The sequence below is a fragment of the Galeopterus variegatus genome, unplaced genomic scaffold (assembly GCF_000696425.1).
Source record: "Galeopterus variegatus unplaced genomic scaffold, G_variegatus-3.0.2 Scaffold979, whole genome shotgun sequence".
NCBI lineage: Eukaryota > Metazoa > Chordata > Mammalia > Dermoptera > Cynocephalidae > Galeopterus > Galeopterus variegatus.
Window position 1 is genome coordinate 4,641 of NW_007727090.1, and position 13,231 is coordinate 17,871.

At 33.6% G+C, this 13,231-nt stretch overlaps 1 protein-coding gene across 1 annotated transcript in view; it reads right to left on the reverse strand.

Moving 5' to 3' along the window:
• Nucleotides 1-10,378: 10,378 nt before the first annotated feature.
• The window catches only part of LEPR (leptin receptor), an 87,968-nt gene continuing 85,115 nt past the window's right edge, over nt 10,379-13,231 (reverse strand). Inside the window, exon 18 of the mRNA XM_008573983.1 lies at nt 10,379-11,206. Coding sequence (XP_008572205.1) covers nt 10,379-11,206 — 828 coding nt within the window. The remainder of the gene's footprint in view (nt 11,207-13,231) is intronic.

The following is a 13,231-nucleotide window of genomic DNA, read 5'->3' on the forward strand; positions in this document are numbered from 1 at the left end:
TAAAATTTGACTAAACATAAAACACAACTGTCTTCTGGCATTAGACAGAAAATAGCACTGGGAGATAAAGGAAGGAAGCACACAAAGTGAGCCCCACATTTACCATAGCTGTCTCCTGGGGTTTTTCTCTAAGTACAAGGAAGTGGAGCCCACAAAGAGACCAGCAGTACCCCTGGAAGTCAGAGTTTTGAATGGCAAGGCAGCTGGGATTTTGGTTTAAGATACTCAGTAGGAGTGAGCTGTAAGGAGGAATATCCAAAAATACATGTGAGGTTTCCCTTGGCTCCTTTGCCAAATCTTAAACTGTGTATTAATGTAGTGAAACTCTAAGATCCCTAGTAGAAAAGAGCTGCTTGCTAATTAATAGCTGCCTAGTGGTAAGAGCACAATGTTAGAAAAGTTTACTGTTTCAACACAGCCATAATGGAAAGATAGTGGAGAACATCCACAAGATTTAGTTGCCATACTGGAAAGGTCATGGCAGGGGTAATAGTGAAGACTATGACAGGACTGGGCAAAACTGTAAAATGCCCTCCACCAAGCAGCCTAAAACAAAGCCACATAAGGTCAAAATGACCCATCAATAATTTAACTTCCTGGAAAAATGAAACTCAACATCCTCTGGGGGAAGATAACATAATCCGGAGACTCTACAACATATTAGTCATAATATCCAGCATATAAACAAAAGTTACTTGATATGTGACAAAACAGGAACTCAAGAATTAAAGCAGTTGATAGAAGCAGACTCAGAAATAATTCACATATTGAGGGCCAGCCCATGGCTCACTTGGGAGAGTGTGGTGCTGCTAACACCAAGGCTATGGGTTCAGATCCCTATATAGGGGTGGCTGGTTGGCTCATTTGGCAGAGTGTGGAGCTGACAACACCAAGTCAAAGGTTAAGATACCCTTACCAGTCATCTTAAAAATAATAATAATAATAATAATAATAATAATAATAATAATAATAATAATTCACATATTGAAGTTTGGGAACAAGTATATTAAACCAGTCATCTTAAAAAAAAAAAAAATAATAATAATAATAATAATAATAATAATTCACATATTGAAGTTTGGGAACAAGTATATTAAAATAATTATAATTCGCTTGTTAAAGGAAATAGAAGAAAACATGGACGAAGTAGAGAAAATGTATAATATTTCAAGAGACTGTTAAAATCTATTTAAAAAAAGGATCAAATGGACAAGAACACATTGGATAGGTTTAGACACAGACTTGTTCACAGCAAATGACATAACTGGTGTCAAACACAGACAGATCAAGAAAAAAATAACGAAAATGAAGCATAGGGACAAAAAAAAGACTGGAAAAAAAAACATGTGGACGTAGGGCAAAATGCCTCACATGGGTGAAATTGAGAGTTCCAGTAGTGGATAAATGAAATGAGACAAAATTGATAGTTGAAGAAATAATGGCTCAAAATTTTCTAAGTTTAATGAAAACTACCAACCCACAGATAGAAGCAGCCCAATGAATACCAACTGGGGTAAGTAAAAAGAAAACCAGACCTAAGCATCTAATAGTCAAACTGCTGAAAACTAAAGACACAAAGAAAAATCCTAAAAGCAAGCAAAAACACACCAAAAAATAGATAAATACTGCCTTAAGGGAATCAGCAATTTAAACAATGGCTGACTTTCAACACTAATCATGGAAGCTGAATGGAAATAAAAAGACAAATTACAATGAAGAAAAATAACTGTCAACCTAGAATTAAATATATCTACTAAAAAACGAAGGTAAAATGAGTGTATTCCCATACAAAATCTGAGAGTTTGTCACTCTTGATCCATGGTACAGGAAATCCTAAAAGGAGTTCATTAGGTTGAAGTAATATTCCAGATGGAAGAGCAGAGATGCAAGGAGGAACAAACAGCACTTTTTGGAGGGTCAAAGGTCAAATTTGAAAGCTTTTGACTGCATAAAGCTATAATAAACACTGCTCTGTATGTTTATAAAATATACAGAAATAAGATATATGACAAAAATTATCAAAAATGAAAGGCAGGAGAGGGATTAACTAAATGTTATTCAAAAACATTACAGACTGGAGAAATGCAAATTAAAACACAAGAAACCATTACACAACCATCAGAATGGCTAAAATTTAAAAGGCTAACAACATCAGTGTTGATCAGGATATGTTAGTGTAAATTTGTTCTACTACAATTTGGCAGTATCCATTAAAGCCTAACAAGAACCTACCCTATGACGCACTGATCTTAGTTCTAGGAAAAAATGTGTAAAAATTCCTTAAGTTATATACTGAAGGTTTGTGCATTCTGCAGTACATAAGTTACATCTAAAAAAGTAAAAGCTAATATCACAAATATAAAAAAGAATTATAAGAAATCAATAAAATTCTAACAATCAAATAGAAAATTAGGCAATGAAGAATGAAAATTAGGCAAAGAAATACGAAGACAGAGAAAAACAGGTGGCTTATAAACATATGAAAAATATGCTCAACTTCATTCATCAAGTTAAAATTAAATAACAAAAAGATACCTAAGCCAATTTGAGTTGGTTTCTTACATTTGCAACCAAGAATCCTGACAAGCATTTTGCAAAAGTATGTCAAGACATAATTATGAGAATGCTCACTTCAGTATAGCTCTTAATAGTAAAGTTTGGAAACAACCTAAATATTTACCAATTGTGAATTAACTAACCATTGTACTTTGTTACAATTGAATACTACGCAACCATTTATAATAGTGAAGTAGGTATATTTAAGTTTATATAGAAATATCACCAAGGTATATTTTGGAAAAGGGTAATTTCATAACAGGAAATCATACTATGTATAAACTTTTTAAAAGATATGTGGTATAACAACAGGTTATTTGGGGGAAGAGGAACTGAGAGTTGGGACTGAGGGAGATTATCACTTTTTATTTTATATTTCTCCATATTATTTGAAATTTTTCCTCTATGAATTTGTTTTGTTTTTTGGTTTTTCATGGGTAAATTACATTTAATAGTAATTTTGTATTATAGTTGTATATACGTATTTTTTATTTTTATTAACACTAATAAAGTTATCAATTTGTTTTACTGACATAGTTAACTATGAAATCCTTTAGGTGAACAATGTACTTTTTTCTTTCTAGGTGCTGCTGAATTTGAATCTCAATCCTAGAATTTGTCCTCTAGAATCTACTGATGAGACAACTCCAAATCATGATCTAGTTTTGAAAACATCGCAAGAATATGTACAGTTTTTAAAGAAAAAAATATATGATCTAAAAGATAATAAATTATTTACTGAGCTATTTATATAACATTTTAAATACATATCTATGGGGTACAGAGTTGACTATCAGTATTTAGGTACAGTATGTATGATCAAATCAATATTATTAGCATGTTCATCATAACAAATCATAATTACTGATTGTGTCCTTTACCCAATTGCTCCCTGTCCTCCCTCTCTCTCCCCCATTCCCACATCTAGTAACTATAGGTCTGTTCTCTCCTTCTGAAAGTTCAACGTTTTATTATGGTCTTTCTTCCTGTGCTTCTTAGCACCTACTTATGAGGACATGTGGTATTTCCTTTTCTGTGCCTTGCTTATTTCACTCAACATAATTTTCCCCAAGCTCATCCATGTTGCTGTAAATGGCAGAATTTCATTCTTTTTTATGGCTGAGTAGTATTTCATTGTGTATAAATACCATACCACATTTTCCTTACCCAGTCATCTATTGATGGACAGTCATTTGTTGTTTTCATATCTTGGCTATTATAAATAGAGTTGCGATGAACATGGGAGTGCAGGTATCCCTTTGACACAATGATTTCCATTCCTTTGGGTATATACCCAGAAGTGTGATTGCTGGATCAGATGGTAGTTCATTCTGTGCTTGTTTGAGAAACCTCCATACTGTTTTCCATAATGGCTGTACTAATTTACCAACAGTGTAGAAGAGTTCCTTTTTCTCCACATCCTTGTCAGCATTCGTTATTCTCAGTCTTTTTAATAAGAGCCAGTATAGCTGGGGTGAGGTGATATGATATCTCAATGTGGTTTGATTTGCATTTCCTTGATGATTAGTGATCTTGAGCATTTTTCATGCTCCTGTTGTCCATTCATATATCTTTCTTTATAAAATGTCTATTCAGCTCCTTTGCCCATTTTTTAATTGGATTTTTTTTTTTTTTTACTGCTGTTTGAGTTACTTGGATATTCTGGGTATTTATCCATTGTCAAATATATAGTTTGCAAATATTTTCTCCCATTCTGTAGGTTGTCTTTTTTCTCTGTTGACTGTATCCTTTGCTGTGCAGAAGCCTTTTAGTTTGATATAATCCCATTTGTCTATTTTTTCTTTTGTTGTTTGTGCTTTTGGGCTCTTATTCATAAAGTCTTTGCCCGGTCCTACATCCTGAAGTGTTTCCCCTATGTTTTCTTCTAGGAGTTTTATAGTTTTGGGTCTTCTACTTAGGTCTTTAATCTATTTTGACTTGATTTTGGTATATGGCAAGAAGTATGGGTCTAGTTTCATTTTTCTACACATGGATATCCAGTTTTCTCAGTACCATTTACTGAAGAGGCTGTCTTTTCCCCAGCATATGTCCTTAGTACCTTAGTCAAAGATTAGTGGTCTGTAAGTACTTGGGTTGATTTCTGGGTCCTGTTTTCTGTTTCATTGATCCATGTATCTGTTTTTATGCCAGTACCATGCTGTTTTGGTTACTATAGCTTTGAGGTATAATTTGAAGTCAGTAGTGTAATGCCTCCAGTTTTTGTTTGTTTGTTTGTTTTTTGCTCTGGATTGCTTTGGCCATTCAGGATCTTTTGTTATTCCATATAAATTTTTAAGATTTTTTTTTTTTCTGGGCTGGCCCTGTGGTGCACTGCTACAGTGCGCCGCTTGAGAGCGCAGCGGCGCTCCCGCCGAGGGTTCAGATCCCACATACAGACCGGTTCCCGCTCACTGGCTGAGCGAGATGCGGGTGCGACACCGAGGGTTGCGATCCCATTGCCGGTCCCGGTCCGGTACGGGCGCGACACTGAGGGTTGCGATCTGTTGCCGGGCACGAAAAAAGACAAAAAAAAAGGAAAAAAAAAAATTTTTTTTTTCTATTTCTGTGAAGAACATCCTTGGTGTTTTGCTTTGGGTAGTATGGACATTTCACAACAGTAATTCTTCCAATCTACGAACAAGGATTGTATTTCCATCTTTGCTGTCCTCTTTAATTTCTTTCAGCAGAATTTTGTAGTTCTCATTGTAGAGATTTTCGACCTCTTTGGTTAAATTTTTCCTAGGTATTTTTTTCTTTTAGTAAATGGGCTTGCTTTCTTGATTTATTTTTCTGCTTGTTTGTTGTTGGTGTATAAGAACACTACTGATTTTTGTGCATTTGTTTTAATTACATCTTAACATTAAAAAGCAAGAAACAGTATACGTCTGAATACTAACTCAAGTAGAAGCAGAAACAAATTGCTGAAAACCTAAGTTACAAAACATATATTCATAAATCACTACAAGTCAAGATTTCTTAAAGAACTAAAGAATCAGTCTAAAGAGCTCTTGATGATTAAAATGAGTAATCCATCACAAGTGGATATAATGCTAGCAAGAATCTGGTGTGGGGTGATCTATTGAGTAGGTACTAGGGAGAGTATCAGTAAAGGGAGTTACTTGGATCTAAAATGTTTTCAAACCCCTTGCAAATGCAAGGTATACATCTGTAGGAATTTTGAAGACAAAATGAAAGGCTAACAATGAGTGAAAACTTTACAAACTATTCACGTAAACTACAGGAATTACTTCTTTATATTTTCAAATGTTTGCTGAAATAATATCATTGAATTATTTGTCATACAAAATATGGACAAAATAATCCTAAAATAACTCACACTAATAATAATTCTATTTGGGACTTTCACTTCTCAAAATTCTAATGTTGCTTATGATTTATAATGATAAAAAGATGAAAATATTCAGTCATAATTTACATTGCTTTCTTTATGATTTTGGAGACCTAAAGGAGAATTAGGATAATTACATTTTATAGAACAATTAGTGATGCATGTCTCAGCACTTGTTTTTATAACATTTATTAACATACCAACTGTGACTACAGAGAAAGTGTTAATTGCATGCCAAATGCTTAATGACACATTGTAAAAGTACAATATCTACAAAATAGGTATTTCACTACAAAATTAAATATCTTCCAAATTCATTCTTAGTTCCAGGTTTTTTGAATAAACATGGTATTTAAAATATCCTGTCAGAGACCCTCGTAAAATTGAATTTAATTTCATACATCTTAAGCATAATTAATTTTGAAAAATAGACATTTCCAGCACCTTTCCAAAATAAATATTGATAAACTTTGTACAAAAATATTTAATTCCATATAAAACCCCATACAAATCATTTCTTGATGCTCATAAAAATACATGTAACAATATCTCAGTTCTAACACAGACTTTCATACTTTCAGTTGCTCCCCCAACAGTGATTACCTAAGTACAGGAATGCTTTACTGTTTCAAACGAGTTTTTCAAGAAAGGGTAAACTTACTGACTTATTTGGCATCCTTCTATGAATAGTTCTTTACGTTTTTTTCTTTAAATGTTTTTTCAAATGCAGCTTATTTTAATCATAGTAGAGTGATTAAAATTTTATTTTTTAAAAACTGAGAATGAGTTTTCTCAACACCGAATACTTCAGAAGGGTATGTTAAAGTAACTATCAAGATGACTCTTGGGGCTGGCCCGGTGGCGCACTGCTACAGTGCGCCACTTGGGAGCGCGGCAGCGCTCCTGCCGAGGGTTCGGATCCCACATACAGACCGGCCGCTCACTGGCTGAGCAAGGTGCGGGCGCAACACCGAGGGATGTGATCCCGTTGCCAGTCCCGGTCCGGTACGGGCGCGACACTGAGGGTTGCGATCCGTTGCCGGTCACGAAAAAAAAAAAAAAAAAAAAAAAAGTTGATGGTAAGATTCGTATTATCTTTTAATTCTGTTTTTCCATGAACTTTTTATTATTTTTTTTTTTTTAATTTTTATTTTTTTAAAGATGACTGGTAAGGGGATCTTCTTGAAAGAAGGAAAGTAGAAGAAATTTCTTTTGAAGACTACAGGAAATAATTGAGAGAGAGGTATTTTTTCATACCCATCTAGATTCCATAGAACTTTCTGGTTACAGTATGTCTTGATCATTAGCATGTTGTCCAACTCCACATGTGAACCCTGTATGCACAGCTCTCAACAACTCTTATAGCCTAAAGCTGAACTTTCTTCAGCTTTTGAGTAGTTAATATCAATATTCCTGAAAGAATGTAACCTTATGTTTGCTATTTGGAAAGAGGGAGTGGTTTTATTGGAAAAAGATGACAGGAAATAGAAGAATGTCATGTCCAGAGTTATAAAACCTTATTCTAAGTCCAGGATCTCCCACTGGTTTGGGAACTTCATCCAAGTCCTTTTGCTACTCAAAGACCAGGTTTAAAAAGATAAGAATATCTGTTCCTATTCTGCTTGTCAGCATGCAGCTTATCTCTAAGTGGGACATGGGTCTCCAACAAGAGGCCCTCATTCTCAGTGATGTGTGCCTCAATTTTTTCATTTATGTTCTTGGCAGTTTTAAGCTAGGAAATCTATCATCCTGCTAATCCTGATAAATAATTTATCTTCAAACAATATGTTTAAACTTGAAGCCATAGTTCAAATTATTAATTTCTGAGTTTCTTTTCATGAAATTCAGATTTAAAGAGACTGATTAGTAGTTTGTGTTGCAATATAAGGCCCTTAAATGAAATATTTAAAATTTCAGATTTATCATGTTTAAAAGTCCATAGCCTGTATTCCACTTCCTCACTCCCTTAAATTTTTTTTATAGGAGCCTTAGGAAGAAATGGAGAGTATCTGACCATTATGAAGTATAAAATATCCTAAATTTTCTCTCAATTTTAATAATATATAATATTCTAATAAATTTTATAATAAATTATTATAAATTAATAAATACATAATAAAATATAATAATATATATAGTGAAATAAACATTCAAAAGTGGAAATCAGAACTCAAGCACACTGATAATAAATATGATCTAAATATGTATATACCAATAGGCCAAACACTACCAGTTCAGCCCTTTCCATGAAAGAAAGTGCCTTGGAATATCAATATTTCTGAACTGCTTGATTGTTTGTTTGCTTGCTTGTTTTTTGAACTGAAGCTGCACCAGATGGTATCAATGACCTCAGGTTAATGTGCTGTCACTAAATTCCTTTTACTCAGACCCCCAGCATGATAGTGGTCCTGAGATTCCTGAATTTACTCCAGGGTACACACAGCATGGAGCATTCTTGGGCTAAGTGGAACATCTACCAGGTTCTCTTTCCTGTTGTTCTAGGTCCCAAACCACAAGAAAATGTTGTGTCTCAGTGAACATGCTCAGTGGTTAATGCAGAGTGGGGCAAAGTTTAATTTTCCATTTCATTAATACCATGCCTTCAGTTAAATCTCTACATTCTATAAGCATGTACTTAAAATAATAATAATTTTACCAAAATTTCCATACGTGTAATAATTTCTCTCTGTTTTTGAATCGCTAAATTCACTTACAAATCAGTTAAAAAAAAAACTGCTCCCTTTATCTTTGCATAGAATTAAGTTTTCCTACCTCACTCATTAGTGAGTTGGTATAGGCCCTTTATTTTTTTCTTGTAAGAGGTGCTTCAGTTGAGTATGTGAGATCCTGATACATCTTAACAATACTTACGACATGAAACAGCTTTATTGATTTCTGAGTAGTAAATAATCATGAGTGTGAAAAAATATCTATCAATTGGTGTCTGGGTCTTTCCCGTTGTTTAGAACTGCTCAATTTATATGGCTACAACTGGAATAGAGATGGAATGTAGGGATTCTTTTAGTGTAACAGTAAAATCAGCAGAATCCTGCCTCAGTCTAGGTATAAAAATTCTGATGATGTTTAGCTACCCGCAGGCATGTTTTTGAGCACTAAAGTATTTATTTTGATGATACTAATATCTTGAACTTCTTATTTCTTGCCATTGTACATCTATATATGCAGTTTTCTTAATTTAGTTTGTTACCCAATATGTTGTTTTTTAGTTTTCTTGCCATACCAAAAGCTGAAATAAATAATAAACTTCTGCATTAATCTTAAATCTTTAAAGGCAAGGATGAGATCTGTGTAGTTCTCACTTAATTTTTCTTGTTTTTAAGTCAGGTTTTTTTTCTTTAATGAATGGCAATGTAAGGTATAGGTTAAAACATAATCATTAGCATTAAAAATATTGGGTTTAAATCTGAATTCTGGTTCCATCATCCACTAACTCTGTGACTTTGGGCAAATTACTTGATCTCCTAATCTTTAAAAGGAATATAATAATAATAATAACACATGTCTCACACAATTATTTCAGTAATTAATTCAGTTAAAGCATGTAAAGTGTTAGCACAGTTGCTTGGTGAGAATGCTCAGTAAGTGAGGAAAAAATAGTGCACATGCAAGTGAAGATGGGAAAGGCAATGATCCCAGAGTGATATACAGGGACATTTCACAATCTAACTATATCAGAAAGTGATGGATTCAACTTTTGGAAAGACAAGTTAAAACTAACATTATGTTTTCAGAAGTGCTTGTGTTGAATGAAAATACTAGTTTGGGTATTGCCATTCTAAAAGGTGGTTCCATTCTACGGTACGTATCTTAGATTTGGTACCTAATGATCGGCTTACTTGTTAGTCTTCAAAAGCATAACCCCTTGGACCAGGGCTAAATACTCTAGTTATCTTCAACATCTGGTGAAGTGCCTACTTCAAATCACACAGTTGGTTAGCACAAAATACAGACACATCACACTCTCACAATGCACAAGGGTATCTATTAAGTATGAATTTGTATGTGTGTGTGTTAATTAGTGCAAAACAAAGGCAGCTCAAGGTAAAACAAACATACCCCAGAAACAACAATTAAATCTCACAAATGATAGTTCAAAGCCTTCTTCAGATGTAGGTGTAATACAGAAGATTAGCTCTTCCTACACAGGTCTTATGTTCACAAAAGATGGTATTCGTTAGGCTTACATCTAGCTAGAAACAAGAGACCTTCCTAGTGCAGCTTGTTAATAAAATCATTAGAAAGTCCATCTCCATTGCTAGGCTCAGGAAGGCTTTCCCACATTTTTTGTATATTACTGAGAGAGGAAAGTCAGACATCGTGAACACTGGAACAATCATTTTCAAATTTGACTCTGACCATTTTCTTTTCTCTCCCCCATCCACAACTGTAAAGGAATGTATTGCACTTCATATGACTCACTATAACACAAATCTGAAGGTTTCTTGAATGAAATTACACAGTTAGGTCACACATCTTGTTTTCCATTATCTTATGGGTCTGAGTGGAACAAGTTTGAAACTGAGGCATGTAAGATACAAAAGTCTTCTTACCAGAAGATCCTAAATTGAAATTATTTTCTGCAAAGTGTGAGCAACTGTCCTGGAGGATCCTGATGTCAGTGAATAAACAGCGGGCTGGGAACGGGCACAACACTCGTGATGCATCAGTCAAAAACACAGCACTCTCTCTTTTTTTGATTGAAGTTACCCCTGAATAATAGACAGACTTTTGATCATTATTTTCTTCAGGGAAATTTCCCTTCAATATCAAAAGTTTGTCCAATCCTTCTGAGAATGAAAGGTGTGGTGAAATTATGCTGGGATGCTGGTCTGATAATATAAAAAACGCCCGGGTCTCTATCTTCCATGAGCTATTCAGGAAAGAATTCTTCAATGGAGAATTTTGACAAGAGAAGCACTTGCCGACTGAACTATTCATAAGCCCTTGCTCTTCATCAGTTTCACTTGCTTTGGAGTTGCCAATCAGCGTGGCATATTTAACTGAGGGTTGTCTCCAGTTTTCGTCCTCACAGGTTACCTCGGTGCTCTCAGCCTTGGAGAAGCTAGCACTGTCACATTGGTCACTAATACGGATAGAACCCTCTCCAAGATCTGGAGCTGTCAAAAGCAGAGAGACCATAGTTGCTGGCACCATCTCGTCTTTACTTTTCCATGGTGTATCAAAACTGATATCTTCTGAAATGATTTCAGGCTCCAACAGAAGAGGACCAAAGGTCACTGATTCTGTATGCTTGATAAAAAGATGCTCAAACGTTTCTGGCTAAAAGAAAAGACACATTTTAATGCTCAATTACATTAACATTTTTGCTTCATTACATTATGCTTGCAGAAGTGGAGGTGTGTAAGGTTAGTAATAAAGGAGATAAACCAACCACAAATTAACTAGTTTTGCACTAAAACAGATTTATCAAAAATCTTAAGGGACAAGCAGTTTAAGATCATGTTTAAAAGTGGGACAAGACAGACTTAGGCTTGGGTTCTTCTAATTCTATAACCATGAGCAAGTACATTAACCTCTCTGCCTTTCAGTTTCTTCATCTGTAAAAATGTACTCAACACTTTCTTCATGGTGTTGTGGCTAGAAATATGAGTACTTCAAAAACATGGAAATATTCACATTATCTTTTAATTCTATTTTTAGGTGAACTTTTTGAGGTACCCTGGTTAATTTGATAGTGTCTGCAAGTGCTTGCCTCTCTATAAAGATTGGTTACTGTAACTGGAAAACACTATCTTCTGAAGAATTCCTAATATTTTATAGAAAACCACATTTCCACAAACTAAAAATTTAAGTCCCAGATGGAAAAAGTAGTTGAAATAAAATCAAATGGGAACAGCAAGTTGTCCAAAGACAGTTAAAGTAACTATTTTATGACATAAGATATGGTGCAAAGGTAAAATAATTGTGACTGACTATTAAGAACTTATCTGCCTTGTGTAATACTGAGAATTTGCTTGAGACTGTCTAAGAATAAGAACTAATAATACCTATTTGTCAAAAACAATGATGGTTAAAGAGATGATCACAGACTCGTAAATGACTATTTCTTATTAATAACTTTATATAAAAATATATACTATGGGACATGTGGAATGAAGACAAATACACAAGACAAATGTACATCATAGTTTTTATAGGAGCAATGGTTTACATAACAATAAAAAGCTACAAATCACAAGGAGCTACAAATCAAGAATCTGTGTGCAAAATGTTCAATTCATACAATGTAAACACACTGAAAAAATAGATGCAAAATAAAAAATACTGTGTACACATCACATAGAAAAATTAACACAACTAAATTAAGTGCTATAGAAAATGTGTTTAGTTTATATATCATTCATGTAATTTAACTTTTAAATTTTACGATTTTTAAACTAATAGAATGAATTCAGATTTATTGCCTGAAATAATAGTATACCCAGCTGTTCTTCATAATGACAAGTATATTTCATATAAAAATACAATTTATTTAGCATAGTTTTGATCTCCTAAGTGAAATAAATTTTTAAACTAATAGAATGAATTCAGATTTATTGCCTGAAATAATAGTATACCCAGCTGTTCTTCATAATGGCAAGTATATTTCATATAAAAATACAATTTATTTAGCATAGTTTTGATCTCCTAAGTGAAATATACTAGTGATTCAAATCATAGAAGAATAAATATACCAAACACTAAATATAATAATTATGGAATAGACTTATGTAGTAATAAAATACTGCATAATGACAAATACTGTGTTAATACAACTTTTTCTCTTATTCCACAAACATAATATATGAAGAGAAAACTGTTCCTATACCTATTTTATTTCTAACAGAAATCTATAGATTTATGATTTCCTTCAAATACTTCCCATTTGTTTTGATTTTTCTTAAGGTTGCTACTATACACACATTAAATTGTGTTAAAATTTAAATGATTAAATGATTAGACTTAACAATAGTGCAAAGCATTCTGTAATTGCCTTTAAGTCAGAAATGTTATGTTTCTTTAAGAATGAACTCCAAAACCTTTACTTCCTGTTTTTTAGTGGGGGTTTTTTAATATTCAAATAAAACCATGAATAACATCTAAATTTAAGTGATCTACATATATCCTAAATTTGAATATTATTTGGGTTCATCAAACAGGGCCTTTGATTTAGTTTGAATGTGAGCAACACAGCACCCTTAGTATGCTAAATTCATAGGACTAGGAAGTGGTCTTTTTTTCAGGTCGAGAAGTCCTGTTTTCACCATGAACTATTTGTAAATGCTCCAAAGAGTCTCCCTTTCT